At 39.1% G+C, this 27322-nt stretch overlaps 1 protein-coding gene across 3 annotated transcripts in view; it reads left to right on the top strand.

The window, feature by feature from the left end:
* Positions 1 to 27322, top strand: part of GAS2 (growth arrest specific 2) — a 156535-nt gene that overhangs the window by 17487 nt on the left and 111726 nt on the right. The window contains exons 1-4 of one of the 3 annotated variants that reach the window (XM_089521344.1): positions 3128 to 3242; positions 7588 to 7613; positions 8086 to 8247; positions 25431 to 25555. In XM_089521344.1, coding sequence (XP_089377470.1) covers positions 8106 to 8247; positions 25431 to 25555 — 267 coding nt within the window. In that variant the 5' untranslated portion in view covers positions 3128 to 3242; positions 7588 to 7613; positions 8086 to 8105. Of the gene's footprint in view, positions 1 to 3127; positions 3243 to 7587; positions 7614 to 8085; positions 8248 to 25430; positions 25556 to 27322 lie in introns of those variants that run through there. The other 2 variants (XM_089521343.1, XM_089521345.1) reach the window with 2 other exon arrangements.

The raw sequence follows: 27322 nt of genomic DNA, 5'->3' as shown, positions 1-27322 counted from the left end.
CTTGTGAAGTTGTTGTGACGATAAAGTAGGGCAAACTCACATGTTTGTCTCCTTGTTTTTTTTATTAAAAAATGTTCCTGACAATAAAAAATGGGAGGAGGAAGATTATATTTGTGCTGCTAAACTAGCAAAATTGAAGAAACTTTGCTAATCAAATGCATTTTTAGCCACTTCCATTTTTTATATGTATGGAATTTGTGTGTATGGAATATATACCATAAGTCTCTAGGGAAGTAATGTTTCACAACATCTCTTTTCAAAGGAAGCAAAGGGTAATTTTAACAATTTTCTTCCCACTACAAGTAAGTCTATTTGCACCTTTGGACTTACTATGCACAAAATTCACACATGGTCATTTAAGTGCAACACCCCCCCCCAGCTTTTTGCACACAGGACTTAATTATATGAGCTTAAACCTCTGGAAGTCAATAGCATGTATAAGTCCAGTGATTTCCATGAGTCTGTTGTATGCATGATTGGATACAGTCCTGCTCATTGAATTTATTGAAATAAAATAATTGTTGTCTCTTTACAAAGAGTTAGAAAAATGAAATTTCCTGCAAACTGTTGTCACTTTAAAATCCTTCCAAAACAAAAGGCAAAAAAAAAAAAAAAAAAAAAAACAAAAAAAAAACAAAAACAAAAACAAAAACAAAAACAAAAACAAAAACAAAAAAAAACATGGTGGTTTTTTTGTCTTTTTTCAATAATTTGGGATCTCCAGTGCCCCTTGTTTTACGAGATTAGGATTTGGGAGCTACTGACTCATAGTTGAACTCATATTGGCGATTAACTGAATACATAATAACTTTACAGCTACTTCAGCCACTGTGATTCTAGCTTGGAAATCAATATGGACTAAATGGGACTTTGTTGTAAATAGAATTGGGCTGCATATGTCACTATGTTGGCTCTAATAGTTATCTTGCCAAGTTGTCTGGAAGGAAAGATTAATTGTGATGAAGAAAAGCTGCTGAGTTCTGTTTTTAAAATATGTTACAGTGGACCCATAGCAAAATGTGTGTCCCATATAAAAAATGGAAAATCAAGGTTTGATATTTGAAATTTATACTTTTTTTGAACATTTTCAAAGCATGGATGCCGTGTATAAAAAAAATTGTGTATAAGAAGGGTGACTGTATTTTGTTTTTCAAAAGAAATATGTAATTGAGATTTTAAAAAGTCCTGAAGCAGAAGAAATGGGGAAAGAACATTATTAATATTTTCTCTGTACTAGCAAAACACTCTGTTTTATCATTTCACCCTCTTCCAGTATACAAGGAGCCTTGCATGGCTGAATGATGTGATTTGCGCCCTGCAGTCATTTGGCAGTCATACAGGCCATATTGCTACTTACAAAGAAACCAACAGGCAGTATCATCTCTTACTGATCCTTTGAGAGAGGCTGCAGATTCCCTGTGTATTTCCACCTGCTCATAGTAATGTAATCTGTAAGATTATTAGGTTCTAATCCTGATGCAAACTGACAGATCATCATGCTCCCTTTTGGACTCTGCCCGTTGACTGGGACCACATCCAGCTCTCTCACTTGGCTAACTTTTTAGGATTAAGCTAATATTTTCTTTTAATTCATAATGGCACACCAATTTTTCTTTTTTTAAAAGAAAAAAATCTGTTTAGTTAAGAAACAGAGTGAGTAAAGGGAGGCATTTAGGGATGTATAGAATAGCATAGTGTAGAGAAAATAAACAGGAAGAATATTTAACCCTCATAATACTAGAGCCAGTATTATGCTTTTAGATTCAGTGTGGTGCAGTGGTTTGAGTTTTGGAGTAGGACTTTGGGTGACCAGGTTTCAAATCGCCATTCAGCCATGGAAACCCACTGGGTGACCCTGGGCAAGTCACACTCTCTCAGCCTCGAAGGAAGGCAGTGGGAAACCACATCTAAATAAATTGCAACAAGAAAAATCCACTATGGGTTTGCCATTGAATTTCCCTATGTCAGAAATGACTTGAAGACACAGCAACAACAAAACTAGAACCATGGTGTGAAGATACTTTTTATACTTTTTCACACACAGTTAACTTTCAGTTGTGGATATTGCATTTTATACGATGTGGGAAATATAAAGCTGTCAATCTGAATTGGTGTAGAATAGTTTTATTAATAATAATAATAATAATAATAATAAAGTAAATACTATTCATTATGGATGACAGCACCCTGAGCCTTTTTATCCCACCACTGCCAGCAAATTATGCCAAGGATGCTTTACTGGTGAACACTATTCTATTTCACTTGTGATCCTGCCACCATGTGTAAACTATCCCTTTACACTTAAAATCTGGTTGAAATACTAGTAGCGTGGTAAATATTAAACTCCAGACAAGTCCTTCTTGAACAACAACAAAAACTTTATTTGAACATCAGTTTGACAATGTTTCACTTGTTTATTTATTTATTTAGGTATTTATATCCCACCCTTCATCCCTAATGGCTCTCAGGGTGGCTTACAATTATTGTTTTTAATCAGACAGTTCCCTGCCCTCAGGCTTACAATCGAAAAGACACGACACAAAAGGAGAAGGGAATGGTGGAGGGAAAGGGGATGAGGTCCAGTGGTTCTTCTCTCCCTCTGAGGCCTGGACCAAGGCAGATGGATTGGAGAGAGGGCTCTTCCTTCTTCCAGGCTAGTCCTGATGGAGCTGGACCTGCCTGGTTAACTCCCTCTCAGGCCGGCAGATGGCAGTTATGGAGGGCAGAGTCTCCTTCCTCTCAGGCCGGTGGATGGCAGTGGCTTGTTGAAATATTTTATGCACAAATGACTTTAAGGTCTTATTTTCTCAGTTACTTCATTACAGATACAGTTTACTTCCCAACACTCTCTTTAGAGAATAATAGATACTGCTATCCAGGACCCTCCCAGTCCTTATATTAGGTTATTTTCCTAAACTCAGTTCTGAAGCAGACACCAATGCTAACATTATCCCGCAGGATATTATACTACAGTAAGTCCCTTTCTCAGAGTTCTATAGGTATCCCAAGTCCCTCACTGGATGTGACAGAACCTTCTTGGTCTGACACCAAATCCCTAACTGGCCCCAACTGTCAGCAACTGATTTTTTAATCTCCTCCCAGCCAACATTCTATTGGCTGATGCCAGCTGACTCTGGATTGGCTTTTGCTATCCTGGCCTAAATCTGCTTGTTCTCCACACATGGGTTATCCATTGAAGCTGGATGACTGGGGATTCAGGACAGAGAAAAAGAAGTACTTGTGTAAGCTTACTGTTGCTCAGAGTGTGGCTTGCTGAATGTCAGTGAGTTTTCATTTCAATATCGGGCTGCACCTGCACTGCAGAGACAATCCAGGCCGACACCACTTTAACTCCCATGGCTCAGTGCTATGGACTTCTGAGAATTGTAGTCCATTGTGGCACCAGAGCTCTCTGGCAGAGAAAGCTAAGTGTCTCACAAAACTACAATTCCCAGATGCAGCCCTGTTCTCCTAGAATCATAGTCCAACACTCAAACCGTAACAGCAGTCTGGTTCTCTAAACAGCACATCGTCAAACTGTGGAATTCACTCTCCAAAGATGATGTGATGGAAACCAATTTGAAAAGCTTTAAATTGAGATTGGATACAGTCATGGAGGATAGGGCCATCAATGGCTACTAATTAGGAAAACTATCATTTCCAGTTTCAAAGGCAGTATGCCCCTCTCAATCTGTTGGTGGGGAATGAAGGACAGAGGGTACAATTGCACCCATGTCCTGATGGGAGGCTGCAGTTTTGAGCAACTGGTTGGTCCTTATATGAACAAAATGTTGGACACCACCAGCCCACCCTGTTTCTGGATTTTGCCTTTACCTTATTATGAAGATGAGAGTGTGTGATTTGCCTAAAGTCATCCATTGGGTTTCCATGGGTGACTGGAGATTTGAATGTTCCCCAGAGTCATAGTCCAATGTCCAAACAACTAGAACACTGGGTTTCTCAGCAAAGAGTGCCACTATATCAGCTTCTGGTCTAAACCAACAGGGCTTTTGTGTTGCTATCACATGCAAAGCAGCCATCCTGAATTTGGGAGTAAAATGCATGTGGTTGTAAACCCTATGTTGCCTGCAGCTTACCTGTTTCCAGGCACTTTCCCCGTCACATGACCTCTGATACCAGAGAGGTGGGGAAGAAGGAGAGTTCACATCTACTGAACACTCTTTGTGTCTCAAAAACTGAGGCTTAAGCACACAATCTTGTTGTGATCGGATCTGGTTAATTTGTTGTATGAATTTAGTTGATCTTGTTACATGCATAACTTCATTATAGTCATAAGATCAGATGTCACTGTTAGAAAATAAAAAAAGTACAAAATGTGGAGGAACAGATTAAAAATCCAGGAAAATTTTAATTCATTTGCATATAATGATAGTAATATAAGTGTCTTCCATAAAGAACTTAGATGAGCCTGCTATTAGCTGGTTGCTAGTAGAAGAAACTAAAGCAGAAAATTTTGTCAGTGTAATAGCAATTTCATGAATAAACTCTTAAAGAGGAAAAAAAGGAGCCAGTGGTTTGAGCATTGGATTAGGACTATGAAGACCAGGGTTTGAATCTCCACTCAGCCATGGAAACCCACTAGGTGACCTTGGACAAGCCACACTCTCTCAAATGTTGCTACGAAACCCCATGATAGACTATGGGATAGCTATGAGTCTGAAATGACTTGGAGGTACACAGCACAGCAGCAGCAGCAGCAGCAGCACATTGAAATTATTGGTTCTTCCAAGAATAACTGCTAAAATGAGGGTAATATATAAAAGGCAGGGAAGAAGTGTGTGTTCCACTGCTTCAGCCATGAATGACTGAGAGGGGCAGACACTTTGGGAGTATGGCGGAATATGTATTTCTTCTCTAAGGAGGCTGATGTTAAGGTGTAAAAGTGGGCTAGGATCAAGGCTCTGTAGCATATAGGAACCTCTAGAGCATAAAGAAACTAGTTGGGATAAAATTGTATAGAATTCCTAGCTGCCTATTATCTTAGATTACATGTTTTATCTAGACCTCCATCCCAAATCCTTTGGTTGAATTTCAGATTTGGTAGAGCTGATGAGGAAGGCCCATATCACAGTAGTTTCTCCTCAACAGCTGTCACCTATCTGGAGGAGAAATTATCCAATAAAATCAAGGCCTGGTGGATTTAAATTTTGTTTAAATCAGTTGCTAATTAAATGAAACTAGGTATGAGCTTCTAGAGAACCTTCCTAGCTTCTACTCCAAGGAAGGCATTTGAAATGCAGTGGGGAACAAAAAAAGATATTTCTTAGGAATGTGGATTATATTGTTACTGGTGGATAAGTTAATCTTATTAAATAAACAAAATGGACAGAATGGGAGAAAATATCGGGATTTATTAAAGTAAGGAATGATGTTCAGTGGGCTATGGGAGACTAAAACAGCAATAGATCTGTGATCTAGGTGAAGGTACAATAACTCTGAAAAAGCACTACTGAAAAAAATTCAGAAAGAATCCAAAGGGAAAGAAGAGGTCATGTTTACAAAGATCAACTTTGGAATTATCCTGATAAGAAAAAGTCCATGGGAGTATGAAGACTTTCCAGTTCTTTTTGTTTTGATTTTAACTGCATATTCACGGTTTTCAAAACCAAACTTGAACTAGCCCAGGTTTCCCTCACTCTCATTCTTGTGTTTGTTCCACTTCTCCTACTGAATATAGTGTATATACTCAACTATAAGTCAACCTCATGTATAAATTGAGGGCAGGCTTTGGGGCCAAAATTATGGATAATTGATATGACCCGTGGATAAGTTGGTGCTAAAATTAAGGGGCATATAACAAAGGATCTAAAAGATGAAACAAAGGAAAACAATGCCAAAGAATTTACAAAATTTCAGCAGGCATAACTGTTATGCTCACACTAAAGGCTGGATGGATAAGAGAGTTGAGAGAGGTCAGTGCTTCCAGGACAGATTACACTCTTGCCTGTTTTTAAATAAGAGTTAAGGTACAGTACTTACATTGATCCTTGCAAAAGTCGACTAAGTTTGTTTGGGTTAATTTTTTATTTAAATTTCCAGACATATACATGAGTATACACAGAATGTCACATCTAGACTTCCAAAAATTGTCTTTACCTATTTCCGCTGAGACTGTTTTCATTATTATTCAGAAGTTATAGTAAAAGTGTTTAAATGTCGTTGTCTGTTGTTGTTGTTGTTGTTGTTGTTGTTGTTAATCAGCTTCTAGTTGATCCTGAGTCATGATTCATCTCCAAGACTGCCTATCTTCCACTGTTCTGGTTCTATAAATTCATGCCCATGACCTCCTTAAAATATTACACTAGTTAAGCATTTAGATCATTTTCTTTTATTGCTAGAATTACTCTTTCCAGGGATGTAGCCAAGGGGGGGATCTTGAGGTCCGGACCCCCCCCCCCTTCCATTAGAAAAATGAATGGTGTGTGCTGCTGCGCCGCCGCACCCAAGCCCCATTATAATGGTGGCACTTAGTCTGGACCCCCTTCCTAAAATCCTGGCTACGTCCCTGCTCTTTCCCTTACCTGGTCTTTGTTGAATCTGTTTTCCTGGAAAGAGTTGTTATCTTTCTTGGCACAGCCATCTTAGCTAGCTTTGGGATAACAGAAATACACTGCCATGGAGAGGTATATTTCATTTTGGGAAATACAGTCGGCCCTTCTTATACACGGATTTTTTATACACGGATTCAAGCATACACGGTTTGAAAATGTTCCAAAAAAGTATAAATTTACCTTGATTTTCCATTTTTTATAAGGGACACCATTTTGCTGTGTCATTATATTTAATGGGACTTGAGCATACACGGATTTTGTTATACACGGGGGATCTTGGAACCAAACCCCAGCGTATAACAAGGGTCCATTGTACTGGTTTAATTTAAACTGACCTTGAGTTTTCCAGATAAGAAAAAGTTCATGAAATCTGCTGTCTTGGGATATCCTTGAATTCAATGATATAGCCATGTTAGTCTGTAGAATAAGTATGTAGAGAGATGTTGTAGCACCTTTTAAACTAACTGAAAGAAAGAAGTTGGCAGCATGAGCTTTCATAGACTGAAGTCTACTTCCTTATATGCATATATCTGAGGAAGTAGACTTCAGTCTACAAAAGCTTATGCTGCCAACTTCTTTCTTTCAGTTAGTCTCAAAGGTACTACAAGATCTCTGTACATTGGGAAGTCCTTGTAAGAGCTGGGAGTTATCGGGAAATACCTCAGAGTGGAGAAAGCATCCTGTAGAATTCTAAAAATAAATAAATGACCAGGTGGAACAGGAACAAAACCAGTGACTTTCTTTCTTTTCCCCACTTCATCTGTATAAGCTCTTAGTAGAACAGAAACAATGTATACAACTACTTTGTGGCCCTTCCAGGGTTATATAAATATATATGCCAATATATATTATATCCTTTTTCTTCAGATGTCAAACTGACTCTGTTATGAGGAATTTGTCCCGTTTATTACATTAATTTTGGTTACACAATTTATCTCTGCTTAACCACTTCTTTTTTGTTTTTGTTTTACCCAATTTTAATTTAATAACTACTTCTTTTTATCCCTGCTTGCAGAGATTTTTGGCAACATGTATACCAAGGTAAGTATGACAAAAATATTCACCATGTCTGTGTTCCTAGACCATCAGCAATGTTCCATTTCAATAATAATAATAATAATAATAATAATAATAATAAACTACAGATGGCACCCTGCTAGTTACACTCATCTAGACTAGGACCATTCAATCAATTATTGAATGCTGAGTCAACACATAGGTTGACAGTAGTCAACAATAGACAGTAGGTTGACCCAATAGTCAATGGGTCTACTCTAGACAGGACTAACAACAGGATTTAGGCCATTAATAAAATCATAGTAAGAAACACATGGTTGTTGTCATATACATTATTTTCATGGAATGGACTTCTGTTTGGCATCCTCAACTTTATGCTCCTATTGAATCTTAACCATTCACAGCTGTGATTAATAAAAAATATGGTGCTTCATGAATCATGCTAAGTCACTTCTTTCTCCCTCCCCCCCTTTTCTTTTTTCTTTCTGAAAAATAGGTAGCACCAGCGGTTAAAGGATGTGCACTGCCTTGAGCCCGAAGGCCCGAGGTCCTGGCCTCTCCGATATGCACCAGTATAGCCAGTGGCTGGCCAGCAGACATGAGGCTAATTTGTTACCAATGAAGGAGGATTTGGCTCTATGGCTGACAAACCTGCTCGGTGAGATTGTTTTTAAACAGTGAAATTATTGTTGGATGTTTCTAAGCAGCAACAGATAATGCAGTTGCTTTATTCTTGAAGCACAAGTAGAAAGATTTGCTCTCAATAAATTGTTAACTTGCTAGAGTCCATCTCTTCTCCATTCCTATGGCATTGTGTAGCATGATAAATTCATCACCTTTCCCAGATTGTAAATTCACTGCAACATGAACATATTATTACCATTTACTTGAAATGACAGCACATTATAGTGTTGCCAGCTCAGTAGTATCCAGTTCTCTAAGATATCAGAGCCAAAGCCTGAGATCAGACAACAGATCATTGTGATGTCACAGGAGTGGATCTTGTGATTTCGTGAGCTGAGTCCTTGCAACGAACAGATAGTGCTTCTAGATGGGCTGATTATGGGAAGAGATACTAGAGCAGTTGAGATAAATGGGCTAAAAGTTGGATAACTAGAAAATATGGCAACCCAAGGACAAAAAAGAAAAAAAAATCCCACAGATTAATTTATTTAGTTCTCTATTTATTGGTGACCAGGCAGGCAGTAAAATGTGTCCAATAGCTGCGGAAGGTGCTGGCATTCCCTCAGGTCTCACAAACCTCATGGCCTTTATCTACAGCCCACATAACGTGTTTTTTTTTTAAAGATCCTGCCTAGCTTCTGGACACTGTACAACATTCATTGCTTCCTGTCAGGGATTCCCCTCACCCAGGTCCTGCACTGCTGATGTCAGACTTGTACATCAGGAAGAGTAATGAAATACTGTAGCATGATGGGTCCAAATGTATACAGCCATTTCTCTCCCCAGCTCTCCCTCTTGCTTCCGTCCTTTGGTGCACTGTGGCTGCACAAGTCCAGTGCATATACTTTCACACTGAGCTGGAGGACTTGACACTAGCTTGGGTGGATGGAGATGGATGTCCGGCCTTTAAAAAATCAAGCATCCTCCTCCAGTGTGTGGAGATTTGTCTCATTGTCCATAGAACTGGAGAAGCACTGCTATTTTCTGAGACATCAGTTGATGCCCTGATGCCTGGTAACCTTAAGCATGAATGCTGTGAGTCTTATGTACACAGTAGTAGAAGTGTGGCATGTGGTACTTACGTGCTGCTTCCACAACAATTCTCCATGTGATGTATTGAGGCACCTGCCACAGACGGCCTGAAGCAGGGCTGCTCTACTATTAGGCAAAGTGATTTGTCTGCCTTAGACAGCAGAATGTCATGAAAGGATTCAGAATGGTTTGTTGTTTAACTTGTTTTTTCACATCTAGGAACGGGGGAAGAATTGTGGGGCTTTCTACTCCAGAATATCAATTGTCTTGAAACTTTGAAATAATTTTCTCAAATAAAACTTGTAACAAAGGGTTGCAGCATCTTTTCTCTGATGTTCAGTGAGCCAATTTCCTCCAAGCAAAGATTTTATTCCCTACTTCTCCAATTTACCTTTCCGGCTGTTACTTAAGATGCATTGATATTAATTATATTCAGTCCCCACGCTCTTTGAAAATTTGTTTGTTTGTTTGTTTTGCCACTTAGGGGGACTTTTAAATGTAAAAAAAGTATTTTAGTACAGTAGTTTTCTGAGTTTTCACAAGCAAGAGGATATATTCCTCTCCTTTCTTAACCACACAATTTTAGCTACATATTTGTTACCACTCATCAAGTTAACTGTTAGAGGGACTGATATATCATATGCTTTACATCAGAAACTAGAAGTTGTGTGCCACAGTGGATTGCATCTAGACATTTTTTTTCTCTTAATTCCCCATGAGGGCAATGGAATTTAGGTTATGACAGTCATTTTCACATTGATTTTGATCTCGGCTAAGTACAACTGATCTAGATTGGATTCAGTTGATTTATTTCATATTTGCTACCAAAGCAGAATCCTAAAACACATTCTATATTAGGATGGCTTGCATGTACAATTGTACATTGGATTGTATGATTCTAACCTTTGTACTCAGATGTATATCTTTGCAGTTTATGATCTAGACAAGATCCTAAAGGGCAAATATATACAACTAAGCACAAAAGTCAGATGCGAGAGCTAGACATTTAAGGAAGTGGATAGAAGAAAATCAATTCATTTGAGATGTGGTGTTGGAAAAGAGTGCTAACGATTCTGTGGAAAGCCCAAAAGACAAACAAATGGGTCCTGGAACAGATCAAGCCAGAAATCTCTTTGGAAGCCAAGATGATTAAACTGAGGCTGTTGTACTTTGGCCACATCATGAGAAGGCACAATTCATTGGGGGGAAAAACAATAAAGCTAGGGAAAATGGAGGGAAGTAGAAAGAAAGGAAGGCCTTTTGCTAGATGGATTCTAACAAGAAGGCCATGGATATGAATCATCCACAGGGTTACCGTGACTCAAGATTGACTTGAAGTCAGTTAATAACAACAACAACCAAATATTAAAACAGAATCCATTCAGTTTTGAATAAAGAATGCATGATTGTTTGTAACCTCACATGTTTCTTTCTGTAGGATTCTTTGGGCATATGTGTAACTTTGATTGTCTCCAAAATGGTGCAAAATACCGAAGTGCCCAGTGTGATAAATGTGTTTAACATCTTTAACATGAGGAGAGTATTAGGGAGCTGGGTATGTTTAGCCTGGGGAAGAGACAATTAAGAGTTGACATGATAGCCACATTTAAATATTTGAAGGGATAGCACATTGAGGATGGAGTAAGCTTGTCTTCTGCTGCTCCAGAGACTAGGACACAGAACAAGAGATTCAAACTATGGGAAAAGAGATTCCACCTAAATATTAGAAAGAATGACTTGATGGTAAGATCTGTTCAACAATGGAATACACTGCCTCAAACTGTGGTGGTGTTTCCTTCCTTCCTTCCTTCCTTCCTTCCTTCCTTCCTTCTTTCTTTTTCTTTTCTTTCTTTCTTTCTTTCTTTCTTTCTTTCTTTCTTTTTGAAATTTATAACAGAGGCTGGATGGCTATCTGTTGGGAGTGCTTTGATTGTGTCTTCCTGCATAGCAGGAAATTGGACTGGATGACCTTGTGGTCTCTTCCAATTCTATGATTCTGTATCATGATCAGATACTTTAACTGCAAGATGCTATCAGCAGAATAGCAAGCACTTCCCCATGAACTCCTCTGCCACCTGGCAGAGGAAACACAATGATATCTGTTATAATACAAATATATAATTTATATTAGACAGTGGCTGCCTAGACTAGCAAGATTGTTCTTAGAACCAGATCAATTCCCTTCCAATACATGTCGAATGATTTATCTGCTGTTTGTCTGGTGTAAGGGACTGCACTACAAAGTGAAAATTTCCATATTTACATCTTCCTTCTGTCATCAACTCAGAAGGTGGTCTTGGACAAACTATCCTTCTCAGCTTCTTTCCCACCTGCAGTATGGGGAACAATTATCATTTACCATATGGATACCATTATCCATTTACCAGTAATTTTCTAAGTATTACCATTGGATAACACACATAAAGCATTTTAACACTTGACTGATAGACACATACTTGATTGATTGATTGACGGTTTTTCTGTCCTACCAGGACCTCCAAAGCACTGTACATTTAAAAGAAAGAGAGATAGAACATCCTTTAAAACAGGAGAAAAACAATTTTACTAGCCAACTTGAAAAGCAAGTTTTAGAAAACAGAAGCCAGAGTGAATAATAGTTTTGGCTGCCTGCTGGAAATTCATGAGCATTGAGCCAGTCGTACCTCCCTTGGGAGGGAGCTCAAACTTCCATCCCATGTGCTGTCCATGCTCACCTCCTGGGGCTGCTAAGAATCTCAAACTCTAAGGAGTCTCATACAGGAGGAGGCGGTCTTTCAAAGACCCCAGCTCCAAGATACACTTGGAAGCACTAAATATATGTCAAGTAATTATTTTGGTTATAATTCTTATGGGTTATTTATTTCTGCATTCAACTGAAGATACCTTTTACATGCTTCAAATTACATGGGGAGTTTATACACCACATGCCGCCACAAATTACACCACGCACAGCCCTGAAGCCCATTTATACTACAGAAATATAACACTATGATTACACTTTAACTGCCATGGTTCCATCCTTTGGAATCATGGGTTTTGTAGTTTGGTGACGCCCTAGAGCCCTTGGGTTGAGATTTGTAACTGTCCCTTCCTAAACTGCAACTCTCTGGATTCCATAGGATGTTGCCTTGGCAGTTAAAGTGGTATAATAATGTTATAATCTGGTAGCATGAATGGTCTATTGCTGTAAACATTTCAGGGGCCTGAATTTTAGATGCATGCACCAGAGACACAAAATCTCTTGCCTACACTCCCAGGCTGCAAAATTGTACTTTTTAATAACACAAAGTTAATAATGTGCAAAAAGCACAAAAATGATCCTATATGATATTCATTTTGCATTAGAGGTGAACAGCCACCAACTTTTGCTGTAAATTGTATTACTATGAAGATAGTTAATTTTAAAAGTCACATATATGTTCTTAAATAACCATTGTTTTTTCCCTTGCAATTTATCTTGTTCTGAATTCAAAGGAAGTCATCCCTGGTCTGCTAAAAGCCTTCCTTTCTCTCTTCCTCCCATCCACTATTAAAATGACACTCCTGACAGGCACATGCACCAATACTTTACTAAATCTGGGGCACATCTATGGAGAGGTACAGAAGGATGTTGAGCCCATGGCCACTGGATATCTAACTGGTGAAACAGTGAACTGAATATCTGACTGGTGTAGCTGACAAATAATGGTTCATATAAAATGAAAATAAGAATTTAAAAAACCTAACATATGCTTAAAGCAACTTACTGTTCAATAAGAATGTTGCTTGTTATCTGTTTTTCACAGACAGCTTTTTAAAGTTTCTATTCTCCTATAAAGCTTAACAAGAATTAAAATCTGATGATAGGAAGATAGGGAAGATAGGAAGGGAGATAGGAACAAAGCCATAAGTATGAACACAACTATCCAATGTCTGAGGATAAGGAGAAATACTACAGTGATCAATGCAGAGAAAAAGAAGAAAACAACAAAAAGGGAAGAATGAGAGACCTTTATCAAAAGATCCGAGAAATTAAAGCCAAGTTCAAACCAAGGCAAGGATGCTCTATGGAAAAAAAAAAGAACATAATACAGGAAGAAGAAGAAATAAAAAGACTCTGAGGGCAATACAGAGAAGAGTTATACAAAAGAGATGAGCAAATGAATGATACTTGGAATGAGGAGTCATATGAAGATGAACCCCTAATTCTAAGAAGTGAAGTGGAATCTGCAATAAAGTAAATGGGAAAAAAAGTCACTGGGAAGAGATGATATCCCAATTGAACTGCTACAGTGCCTACAGACAGATGCAACTTTAGTGCTAACTGAAATATGGCAACAAATATGGAAAACAAAGAGGTGGCCCAAAGACTGGAAACGCTTGATATACATACCAATCCACAGGAAAGGAGATACAAAAGACTGCAGCAACTATAGGACAATAGCACTAATCTCACATGCAAGCAAAATAATGCTCAAAATTCTGCAGCATAGACTCCAAACATACATGGAGAGAGAAATTTCAGAGGTGGAAGCAGGATTCGGAAAAGGAAGGGGCACTAGGTACCACATTGCAAGCATGCAATGAGTAATGGAGCACACCAAATAATTCAAAAAAAAGAAAAAAAGAATCAGCATGTGTTTCATAGATACAGCAAAGCATTTGACTGCATAGCTCACAAAAAGCTAGGGAATGCACTGAAAGACATGGACATGCCCCTACATCTGATAGTCCTGATGAGGAATCTGTACCAAGGACAAGAGGTCACTGTCAGGAAACAGAGTGGTTCCCATTAGGAAAAGGGGTCAGGCAAAGCTGCATCCTATCACCTTACTTGTTTAATTTATATGCTGAAACCATCATAAAACAATGAAGAATCTGAAATAGTTAAAGAATTCCCATATTAGGATCAAACATTGACCAGAATGGAGGCTGCAGTCAGGAAATAAGAAAACTAGGTATGGGAAGGGCAGCCATGAAAGAACTGAAAAAGATACTGAAGAGCAAAAACATACAACTGAACACTAAAGTCAGAATCATTCATAGAATCATAGAATTATAGAATCATAGAGTTGGAAGAGACCGCACGGGCCATCCAGTCCAACCACCTGCCATGCAGGAAATCTCAATCAAAGCATCCCTGACAGATGGCCATCCAGCCTCTGCTTAAAGACCTTCAAAGAAGAAGACTCCATCACGCTCTGAGGGAGTGTGTTCCACTGTTGAACAGTTCTTACTATCAGGAAGTTCCTCCTAATGTTGAGGTGGAATCTCTTTTCCTGTAGCTTGCATCCATTGTTCTGGGTCCTGTTCTTGGGGGCAGCAGAAAACAAGCTTGCTCCCTCCTCAATATGATATCCCTTCAAATATTTAAACAGGGCTATCATATCACCTCTTAACCTACCTTTCTCCAGGATAAATATCCCCAGCTCCCTAAGTCATTCCTCATAGGGCATGGTTTCCAGGCCCTTCACCATTTTAGCTGCCCTCCTTTGGACATGCTCCAGTTTCTCAATGTCCTTTTTGAATTCAGGCCATTGTATTCCAAATGACCATGTATGGATGTGAGAGCTGGACAGTGAAGGAAACAGACAGAAAGAAAATCAACTCATTCCAAATGTGGTGCTGGAGAATGGACAGTGAAGAAAACAAACAAATCAGTTCTTGAACAGATCAGACCAGGGCTCTCCCTGGAAGCTAAGATGATCAAGTTGAGACTATCGTACTTTGGACACATAATCAGAAGGCACAGATCACTAGAAAAAACAATAATTCTAGGAAGGGTAGAGGGTAGGAGAAAGAGAGGAAGACCACAAACCAGATGGATAGACTCAATTGGGGCGGTTATGGGCAGGGGCTTGCAGGATCTGGGCAAGGCAGTGGAGGATAGGGAGACTTGGATATATCTCATCCACAGGGTTGCCATGAGTCCGAACTGACTCAAGGGCAGCTAACAACAACAACAACCAGCAAGAGCTACAATTGAATACTAGTCAAAAGGTACAGCCATGCCTCTTGTGAGTCAGAGATTGTATTTTGCTATGTCTCCAAATTTATCTATGTGCCAGAATGGGTGCATTGATGAAGAACTGCAGCAATTAATGAACTTTTCCTAGTGAGTATGCAAAAGGATTTTGTAGCATCTTTGAGACTAACTGGGTGAAAGAAGTTGTAGCATGAACTTTGGTAAGCTTGGACTACTTCCTCAGATGCCTGCATCATTCCAAGTCTACAAAAGATCATACTATAACTTACTTTTCTCAGTTAGTCTCTTAAGGTGCTACAGGATCCCTTTGTGCACTGATATTCCAGAGCAACATAGTTATGTCTCTGAGTTCTCTTTCTAGAAAATTAAAGCCAGTGTTAACCCTGCTTTGTGTTTGTGGATGTGGTTAGCTGCCCTTGAGTTGACTTCTCAAATAATGAGACTTACATTAGTTGTGAATAGCCAACATGTCATTCATATCAGTAGTTCTCCAGTAAATTCACTGGATTTAGGCCAAAGCTGAAAAGTGTCAGGTGTGTACATTGCTCATCCTAGCGAAATGTTTGTACCTTTTTTGAACCCACATTTTTGAATTAATGGAAATCAGCTTCTTTCCATACATTCTAAAATGGAAATAACTCTGTGAGTTATTTCATTCGTATTTTATTGCAAATCTCTAGAGACGTGTCCAAAGGCAAGGTGACTGAAGGAGAGAGATTAATTTCAAATGCACAAAAAGAGGACTACCTAGGCAATAGGCTAATGAGTGCAGTATTACGATCTTAGGTTAGGAATGAAAGGCAAGAAGCAAATGCACTATTGGGAGGTGTATTATTTTTCATGTATTGATTTGAACCAGACTTCTCCCACCTGATGTCCACCATTTATGTAGGATTACAACTCCCCTTTCCCTTGAATAGAGTGGCCTTGAACTCATTAAAACTCACTCGCCAAATCGTTGGTGTTACAACAACAAACATTTATTGTTGTTTGTTGAAATTAGCTATGTTTCAAAGTATTGGAGACCCCATGGTCTTCCCAATATATCTTCAAATAAAGTCCTTAGGCCTACTACAGGACACATTTAAAAACTACAATGTGTTTGATTTTCTGCTGAGTGAGAGAAAAAAAGTTCTGTATTTTTTAAAGTGGCATTTTACAGCTGAAGGAAATGTCAAAAACATGTCATGAGTTATGTGGTAGGAAGGCATAGTGTGCCTTTATGATATGAAAATATACTAGTTGAGCCCAAGGGGCTCAGCTGTTCCTAGCTCTGCTTACTTCTTTGTAAATAACTGGAAGATGACCCACACCTTCCTTGTTCTTTTAAATTCAGTGTTCTAATCTTAGGAGCTTAGCACACAGCAATATAAAGCAACTTACTGCTCCCGATTTGAAGCCAGATTCGGAATGCCCACTGTTTTTATCGCATGGCTCTTGAACCGAAAACCACTATCTGGGTATAGCCCGGCTCCAATACTGGTCCCTGAACTCATTTTGGTGGGCATTTTTCAAAGTCGGGAGCTTACTCAACAAAATATCTTCCCTAATGTACAGAACCCTCAAAGTTGTTCCTATGGAATTTGTATTAGAGATACCAATGTATTAGAGATACCAATTTATTAGAGATACCATTGGTACGCTCTCCTCTATCAGGATTCTGGTATGCTCATATCTGTGTTTTCTCATAAAACCCAGCAGTCTTAATTCCCCACTCTTGATTCCTCTACTTAGGGCTGAAATAGAGAGCCCTTTGAAGCAGAAAACTACATGCTGCGGCCCCAATCCAGCATTTTTCTGGTCCAAAAAGAAGCGGCAAAATACCGCTCCATTTTGTGGTGAAAAAACCCAACCCTTTCTGATGTGGATGCAGATTTTTGGTTCTCCTGTGGTGTGTGGTGACTAAATGCCATGCCACCAGAGCACCAAAAAGCTGCCCCCCATGCAGGCATTGGGACGGCATAATGCCAGCTTCAGGGCATTGTTGGAGCATGCGGCAACCATAGGCTATGCCCCCACACCACCAAGAAGTGGGCATATTGTACCAGTCTGTACCAGCCCTTAGCCCTCTTTAATTAATTTATAATAACTTTAGCTGTCATATACTGAATATAATAGAATAACATCTAATCTTTACAGAAGATTCCTAGACTACCTAGGAACTCCTAAGTTGTTCTCCCTAAATATCTACAGTCCCCCAAGAACACATTCGAAACAGTAGTAACACATGAGTAAATTCACTGGACGGTAGTTCAAAACTGAGCAGAAACCAGAGGGACATGACCCACAGCAATGCTGGAGTAATATGAATCAACCAAATTTCTTCCTCATCCCAATTCACAGAGTTGAATTCAACACACCTATGTATTTTCCTCTTATTTGTCATGTTTCTTTACTTACCACATTCAGTTCAAGTGTGAAAAAATAGTAATTGGCAAAAAATTAAATGTGAAGGCTGGCTTTGTACCTCTTAATTGCAAATAGCAATAGCAATACCAAGTACATTTCTTATCAGTGCACTCAAGCACTTCCTAAATGGTTTACAACGTGTAATCTAATTATCCCCAACAAGCTGGGTACTCGTTTTAGCCACCTCAGACGGATGCAAGCCTGAGTTGAGCTTGAGCCCTTGGCTGGTGTTGAACTCACAACCTTGCAGTTTGTGAGTGAGTGGCTGCAATACAGGTATTTAATTCCTGCACCACCAAGGCTCCTGAATAATCTAAATGTTTGTACTGGCATGCTTCTCACTTTAATTATGGGAAATGTGGTGAAGGATGATTGAAGTATTAGAGAGATATATTTTGGATGCTTAGAACTTCCTGCCCATGCTTTATGCTCATGAAATTGAAAGTAAGTTGCCATACTTTCCCTTTTTTGTTTGATGCATTGGTGTTGTATCAGACATGTGTTGTGCTCAAAGAAATTCTTTCATTGTTGTGATAAGACCTTCACTCTCCATTGCATTTGTCATCCCTGTTTCCTCTTGTATGACAGGTAATTGTTATCTTCAAATTATTATTTTCCCCTGCTATACTATGCTGAATCCACTTATCACATACCACACTACTTTGCAAGCATGGTCTAAATTATAGATAAAATGAATGTATCTTGATTACCTTTTCTGCAGTGAGTTGTTAACTATTTCTGTATGATATGTTGCTGCTACCAGACAAATATGACATAAAATTACCAAAGTATTTTGGTGCAATAGTTAAATTTGACCCATACTCTCCCTTGCTGCAATCATGATTTCTGTCAAGTGACTTTTATGCTTTCAAATTGTTTCTACTTTTTCCCCCTGCAAGTCTTTGCTTATATCCATTTTTAATTATAGATAAATGGTTTTTAACCATTATTCCAGCAAACCAGACTTTTCCAGGATGATGCATCCCCCCTGCTCCTGCTGTCCTGGCTTTCCATCCCTACCCTCCCAACCCTCCAGCAAGCATATGTTCCATGTCCACTAGCTCTCTAAGAATTTGAGCTGTTTTGGGAGTTGCATTTAAAGCTCTTTCTTCTACCCCTATGCATTTTTCATAGAAGTTCTACTTTTATTCTTGCACATTATTGTTGAAAATGAGGTAGAATTTCATATGAGCAGACACAGGATTTCTGCCTTGCAGTAAAATAGATTTTAATATACAAAAACATTCCTTCCCCTTTTCTCTGCTTCTTTTTTTCAGGGCTGAAATCTCTGGGGCCAGATTTCTCAAGAAATGGTGTGTCTAACTAGAGACCTAGGGTAGTAGTAAGGGGTGGGGGAGGCCACACACTTTTCTGTCAACATAGAAGAAAATTCAATAATACATTCAAACCAAGATAAGACACTATTCTTCAATACACTTAATTGTTATGCATTTTTATTGTATTAAGAATTTTCAGGGAGAAAGTTGCATAGCAAACCGGAGATAGCAGACACTAATTCAGATGTCCCTTGCCTTTCTTCCTGGTCATTCCATCCAGTCCCCATCAATGCCACTGGATACCCACTGCCACCAGGAGGACCTTCATTCAATGTGCTATAATCCTCTCCTTCTGTTTTTTATCAAATATGTGAAACAGGCACTTACCTGGGCATTCCTGATAAGCTGAGGCTCCCCCCACACCCACAAAAGCACCATACTGTTCAACAGGTCTCTGGTGCTGAGTAAGAACAGAAAGGTGATACCAATGGGAGCCTGGGAAGCAATAGATCATGCGTTTTTAGTTGAAAGAGAAGTATTTACCTCCTACCCATTTTAAAATAAGCAGTAAAATATTTAGAAAGCATTGTGTTGATGGGTTTAAATGATCAGGGTGAAACAGATGGCAATCTCCATGGCTGTTTGCAACAACTTCTTCCCACAATTTCCAACTGACAAATTATGTGAGGAGAGGCTTGGGACACTACATCTTATTCCAGTCATGGTTAAAATTTAATAATTCATTTAAAAGATAATTGGATTACCTTTTATTCCTGCGGCCTAAGGTCTGCAGAAAGTCTTCTGGCTTCTTCCTGGACATTGTTTCACCACTTACTCACCAACTCACTCAATATTTTAATGTTAACTTTTTAAATGATTAACATCAATCAATCAAGTAGTGGATCAATTTTTTACCCTACAAATGCCTTTAGAAGGAGAAAAGGGGTGTTGATTCTTCATCTTATCCAACAACAGCTATTGAACCAGGAACAGGGGAAATGTGTCCTTCTCCAGATGTTGTTGGACTTCACTTCCCATGACTCCTCACAGCTGGCTTTGCTCAGTAAGGTTGATGTGAGCTGAAGTCCATGAACAAATGGAGGCCCACACATCCCTCATGTGAGTATTGTACAATCCAAAGAACTACCTTAATTTCTTCATGACTTGATGAATATTAATGCATGTACCTACATTCATATCACCTCTTAACCTTCTCTTCTCCAAGCTAAATATTCCCAGCTCCCTAAGTCTCTCCTTATAGGGCATGGTTTCCAGGCCTTCAAAATTTTGGTAGCTCTCCTCTGGGCATGCTCCAGCTTCTCAACATCCTTTTCGAATTGTAGTGCCCAGAACTGGAATGCTACAGTACAGAGTTACACATACAAAGAATACTCATACGTTTTTTCACCTCTGATGACAAAAGATATCATAACACATTTCAAGATATCCCTTTGAGAAAATGGTCAACATCCATGAACTATTTTGCATTTTTGAAACTTTCTGTGAAAAATGCATTGCATAAAAAACTTTGCATGTGTGTGTTAAATAAATCTGTATTTGCACAAACCCCAATATTTTTGTGGGAGAAATAATGTATTTGTTTTTTGTTCCCAAAACTGACCAAGCTCCTGCATCAAGGAGACATACTGTGAAGTTATACTAGGCAGAGCTATGTCTCCCCAGCCTCACCATTCCCTGACATACACTGTGTTCCTACACACACACCACCACCACCACCACAGCCATGTAGTGGCTGAAGGGTGACAGCCAAGGACTATCCTTCTATATTCTGATAGCTGGACTCACAGTGATATCATCCTCTGAGAGCACCAAAGGACACCAGAGAGCTCCCATGGGGTCCCTGCATTGACATGCATCTGGCTAGCAGAGCATAGCTCGCTGCTCTCTGCCCTCCCTTGGTCAGTACATGACTATGTTGAGCGTGGAACACAGGAAAACAGTGAACCTTGGGTGGATGGTTTTTGCAAGAGGGAGGTAATGAATTCCATGCTCTGCAATGATTAAAAAGGAAACACATGCAGGCCTAAGTTGGATCTATATTGCTGTATTTTACTGACGGAATGCTAGCCATTGGGGGTGGGGTTGCAAAAAGCCTTGAGGCCTTTTCGCACAAATATTTTTTTTGACTAGGAAATTCCCAAAGTGTAAAAAAAAATATTGAAAGATGTACAAAAACACTTGTAGTCCTGCCCAGTGGAAACAACGTTTTTGAAACTATCTTTTCTTACATGTGAGAATGAAATAAGCAAAGATTTACATGCCTATGCAGAGTCCAAGCCACTTAAAGTTTTATAAGTAAAATGTTATGGTAACAAGCCACAGTATGTGAATCATCCAGAATTGCTAAGAGAATAACATCTTTAGTAAGAGCCACAGCTGGTTTTGTTTCATGTTATTTCTCTAGCCAAACTCATTTGTATTTTTGTTCTGCCATGTTAACAGGTTTGTTTCTTCTGCATCTCTCATTTTTTTATACATGGGACTGAGACTGCAATATTTTATTTTGAATTGGTATTTTTTGTGTGTGTTTGAGTGTAGACATAGCTAGAAGTGAGGGGTTTGTGCTACAATATATGAATTGCAATAAAATTTGAGCTTGAATGTTCTTTCTGCCCTCACATTGCAACCAGAGAACAAGATGAAACAATTTGTTTTCTGTTTTTAAACTATTGTGTTCAAACAATTTTTCAGAAGAAAGCAGAATACCATTGACCATAGTTTAAAGCTGGCATGGGAAAAAAATGAGAAAAAACAAAATTTGATATGTACAGAAAATGCAGTTCTGGTTGTGAAAAACTGGGGTTTTTAAAATGTCAAATAGTGCAGGAGGGTTCTGTGAGTTATTTTAGGGATATTGCCCATCTTGAGCACTTCCAGGAAGAGCACTTCACCCTTTTTGACAGAAAAGCATTGCACTGTCATTGAGGGTCATCAAAAAACCTTGGAGGATAGCATGTGACCGTTAGACAATACTTTCTCTATCTCTGGTTAAATTCAGTCTCTATTCCAATAATTAATCCAACAAAATGGAGGATTTGGAGAGAGCTATGTCATGCATAAATATTGATGATGTAATCTGATACCATGTTTCCCTGAAAATAAGACACTGTCTTATATTTATTTTTCCTCAAGAAGACACACTATGGCTTATTTTCATGGGATGTCTTATTTTCAGGGAAACATGGTAGCAGTCTTCTTTACCTCCTTGCACCAGTAGAGTGCACAGCCATGCCTATCACTATGTCTTATTTTCGGGGTATGGCTTATATTGCACAAAATGTTTAGGAATCCTGCTACGGCTTATTTTATGGGTATTTTTTATTTTCGGGGAAACACAGTAGGCATGTAGCTTGGGGGTATTCCTTGACCCAGCTTTATCATTAGCAAACTTCACGGCTTGAGTGATCCAAAGTGTCACACAACAGTTCCAGCTATTGCATTAGAGGTAACTTTTCTTGGGTAGGGACAGTATGGCCATGCACTTGTAACCTTCTGATTAAATTATAATAGGAATGGCAGGAATACAATGTTTCATTTCCTTACTCAGAACCATGCTTTGTTTCTGGCATGGGTTTTCTTTACAGAAAACAATTTTTTGCATAGAGAATGGGCTTTGTGCATAGGAAACAGAGTATTTTGCCCAGGAGGTACTGTTCCCTGTGCAAAACGTATCTCTGTACAAAGTAATTCCTTGAACAACTTCTTTAAGCAGACACAGCAATCAGGAACTGCACAGAAATCTTTGTGTTTTCATTCAGCAGAAAAATGTTGGAGAAATTATTAATAGTAATAATATAATAATAAAAATTTTATTTATATTTTCCTGCCTCTCCCAGGTGGATCGAGGCAGGATTACAACTTATTAAAATATACAAAACATAACAATAAATTTCAGTAAGATTTAACTACTAATTCCATTAAAACGTGTTCTATCAAAATCGACAGTGGGATGAAAATTTACAGATTCAAGGAGGAGGGAACAGTATTTCTTATATGAAGTCAGGTGGATAAGCTCGCCAGAAGAGATTCGTCTTAATTACCTTCCTGAAAGCATCCAAGGAGGTAATAAGACGGGTCTCTTCTGGGAGGCCATTCCATAATTTTGGAGCCACTACAGTAAAGGTTCTTTGGGAAGTTGAAACTAATCTAGTTGGTTGTAATTCTAGTTGGTTCTTTCCAGTTATTCTGAGAGTGTGGGGTGGATTATGCAGGGAGGGGAGTTCCCTCAAGTAACTCAGGCCCAAGCCATGTATTCACTGTTGTCTGTGAGGAAAATAACATAAAGATTTACATCTTGAATTGTAGTAACAGTTGTACATGAAGCTGTCCTTAAAACCTCCTGGAAAAAAACCTTTCGTACTTCCAGCTAGTGTAGAATGCTGCTGATGGAATCCTAACTAGTTTACCTAGTTGAAATCATTTTATGCCAATTCTGCAGTGGCTTCCAGTTTACTTCTGGACACAACTCCAGGTGCTGGGCCTTACCTTTAAAACCCAAATGGCTTAGAACCCAAATCCAGCCCCAGTATCTAAAGAACACCCCTCCCTCTGTCAATATGTCTTCAATTCTATAGGGAAACACTTTTTGAAGTACATTCAGCATGTTATGTGCTAATAAGAAGATTAACACAACATATTCTGTTGAGTATATCTGATGCCAATATTCTAGTCTTTCTAGCACACACACACAAAAAATCATTTCATTCTACAAAGTCAGAGTGAAACGATTCCACTCTTAAGTTCCATAACTGCACCCTATGGAATCCTGTGGTTTGTAATTTGGTAAGGAACTAGTATACTGGCATAGAATTCGAAGAATCTCTCCATGGACTACAAATCCAGGGATTCCATAGGATATTACAATGCCATTGAAAGTGGAATATACTGCTGTAACTGTATAGTGTGAAACAGCCTCAAGTTAAATTTTTTGTGTTTTGTTGTATTCCATGCTTCCTGCATTTGTGGTCATGTTGACTGTGGTTTTTGCAGGAGTAGCTTAAATACTTTAAGCAAATGAATAAATAATTTCTAAGGGGACAGTGGTTTGCTTAAAACCAGAAGCAAAATGGATCATCCCAATATAAAAAAGAATGGGAAGTGGGAGGAGAACACATGGGGCATATCTCATCTCATCAATAAAGCTGGAAACCACAGTTCAAATAATATTATTCCATAGTTTTTTGTGGGTTTTTCAGGCTATGTGGCCATGTTCTAGAAGATTTTCTTCCTGACATTTTACCAGCATCTGTGGCTGGCATCTTCAGAGAATGCTTGCCTGGAAAAGGTGGGTATATATATACTGTGTGAGCCTGGGAATGCAGGAGTGATTTTGCATGTGTATTGTTCTGTGCTGATGGCAGGCCTCAGGCTGGGAGGATAATGCAAAAGAGGATTAGTGTCTGTTAATTGGTGATCATTATCTGCTGGGAAAGCCCCTGACTCTGAGTGGTTTCTCATTTGCATTTGCAAAGTGGTGAGGAAGCACAACCTACAAATGGTTTACAAACGGACGAAGAAAATCAAGCAAATGCTTCGCTCAGCCAAGGACCAGAGAGAGCCTCTCACAACCACAGGAGTTTACCGCATATCATGCAGCTGCGGACAAGTCTACATAGGGACCACCAAATGCAGTGTGCAAATAAGAATCAAGGAACACGAGAGACACTGCAGACTGGGCCAGCCAGAAAAATCAGCACTGGCAGAACATGCCACAAACCATCCTGAGCATAAAATACTGTTTGAAAACACTGAAATTCTGGACCATGCCAACCACTACCATGTCAGGATGCACAGGGAAGCCATTGAAATCCACAAACATCTGTATAATTTCAACCGGAAAGAAGAAACTCTTAAAGTGAACAAAATTTGGCTACCAGTCCTGAGGAATAGCAAAATAAGGACTCAGCAAATGCAAATGGGAAACCACTCAGAGTCAGGAGCTTTCCCAGCAGATAATTGATCACCAATTAGCAGACATTAATCCTCTTTTGCATTAGCCTCTCAGCCTGAGGCCTGCCATCAGCACAGAACAATACACATGCAAATCACTCCTGCATTCCCAGGCTCACACAGTGTATATATACCCACTTTTGCCAGGCAAGCATTCTCTGAAGATGCCAGCCACAGATGCTGGCAAAACATCAGGAAGAAAATCTTCTAGAACATGGCCACATAGCCTGAAAAACCCACAAAAAAACTATGCCAGCCATGAAAGCCTTCAACTTCACAATATTATTCCACTTTTATTCACCTGTTGTGACCCATAAAGTTCTTCCAAAAATGCTCCTAGGTTTATTTTCAATAACTGGTGTGGGTATGCATTTATAATATGGCACTAGGTTCTTTGACAAGGAGCAACCACAAACCCAGATTAGCAATACATCAGTGGCTTCTCATATAGTGAGTATTTTTTCAGAGCTAATGATGATTGTTATTATTTTCATTTCATTTCAGGAAAAGAAATAACAGCTGAAACCTTCATGGAGAAATTGGATAATGGTGCTTTGCTCTGTCGGCTAGCAGAGACTTTACAGGAGAAATTTAAAGAAAACTGCATCGAGGTGAACAAATTTGGAAAGGTAAATGTTATAATAATCAGCAGTCAGAAAGTTTTTTTTAATAAAAACAGCAGTCTTCCATTTTTCTAGCCATGATGGTAAATTTATATGGTTTTGTCTTTACTTTCTATCCCTCTCCTTCATTCTTCTATCTGCCCAGCCACAAAGGTGGTTGGGATGCCAATGATGCAAGTTTCAGCAAACCTTATTCAGGTCTTATTCAAGTTTCAGGTCATGATCCAACAGGGAAAACAAACAAACAATGTCCTAGAAAAGCAGATAGCGACTTCTTTGCTTTTGTGGGCCTTCTAGTCATTTCCAATTTATGACGATTCTGAGGTGAACCTATCACAGGGTTTTCTGTGGATGACAGTGTGTGACTTACCCAAGGTCACCCAATGGGTTTGTATGGCTGAGCAGGGTATCAAACCCTGATCTCCAGAGTCATAGTCCAAAGCTCAAACCAATACACCACATTGCTTCTCCAAATAGAGACTTAAGAGTTCTATTATTCTGTCCCACACCACTTGAGATGAAAATCATTTACTGCATTCCAGAGCTAATTATAATGTGGAGCTGAAAGTGTTCATAAGTTTTCACAAAGTTGTTGAATAGAGGCAAACAATACTTATTCTCTCTTTGATACTCCTTGTGAATCAATTTACCAAATACTATCTCATTCACCAAATGCCTTCTACTTGGATGGGACTTGGGTTTTGAAATTCTGCAGAAGGTTTGCCTGGTCTCCTTTCTCTTCTCTTTCTGTTGACAAGCAAAGACCTTTTTATTTAGGCAGGCTTTTGATTCTTAAATTATTTGAGAGTAGGGTGTTTGAAAGTGCTGTGCTGTGTTTTTCCTTCTATCTTTTAAATAATTTAAATGTTTTAACTGTTTTAAAATATGTGCTTTTTAACTGAATTACTTGTTTAATTGTTTTTTAAAACTTTTGTTAAAAATATAGCTATTTTTAAAAAAATTAAAATAAGTTTTTTTAGATCCCAGCCTGAGAGAACTCAAGACATTTTTCTGCATATTTCGGATGAGACAGGAGAAGAATCCTGTGTAACCCAGTCAGGGACGTAGCCGGGGGGGGGGGGGTTCTTGGGGTCCAGACCCCCCCTTCCATTAGAAAAATGAATGGTGTGTGCTGCTGCGCCTCTGTGCCCAAGCCCCATTATAATGGTGGCACTTAGTCTGGACCCCCCCCCCCCTCCTAAAATCCTGGCTACGTCCCTGACCCAGTGGTCACACTAGTGGATGGCGAAAATTTTCCAGTGCCACCTGCCACCCAATTGCACATTCTTGAGTTGTCTGTCAAGTTTGTATCATTTTCCCTGGAGACTCATTTCAGAGTGAAAGAAAGAATTGCTTTCAGTCACTTGCAAAGCCTTTCCTTCCTTGGTATTCCCCCCCCCCCCTCCCCCTGACAGGTCCTTATTCAGCCAGCACTTTCGGCATAGCAAATACAAACAGCCATACTTGTATAAATGCTGGTAATGCTACAACACTGTGAAGTCAAACACTAGTTTTGGGGCCCAGCATACACAGTTTTTCCTCCAGTGGAAGAGAAGAGATGAGGAATCATCTGGGGAGTGGTCATTGCTACTGCCTTCTCAGCATCTGTTGCTGGACTCTCACTTTGCCTTGTGACAAGTCTGGCCCCTCTAATACTGAGTTATACTATTGTTCCTCTAGTCCAGTATTGTGTACTCTAAGCAGTGACAGAACACTGCTTATTAATTTATCTGAGTCAAGTAATTTATCTGAGATCCTTTCAAAACAGAAGGA

Source organism: Sceloporus occidentalis, unplaced genomic scaffold (assembly GCF_023333645.1).
Source record: "Sceloporus occidentalis isolate IW3139 unplaced genomic scaffold, rSceOcc1.0.p SCAF_4, whole genome shotgun sequence".
Taxonomy (NCBI): Eukaryota; Metazoa; Chordata; class Lepidosauria; order Squamata; family Phrynosomatidae; genus Sceloporus; species Sceloporus occidentalis.
The sequence above is the reverse complement of the archived record's forward strand: the minus strand, read 5'-3'. Positions and strand labels throughout refer to the sequence as shown.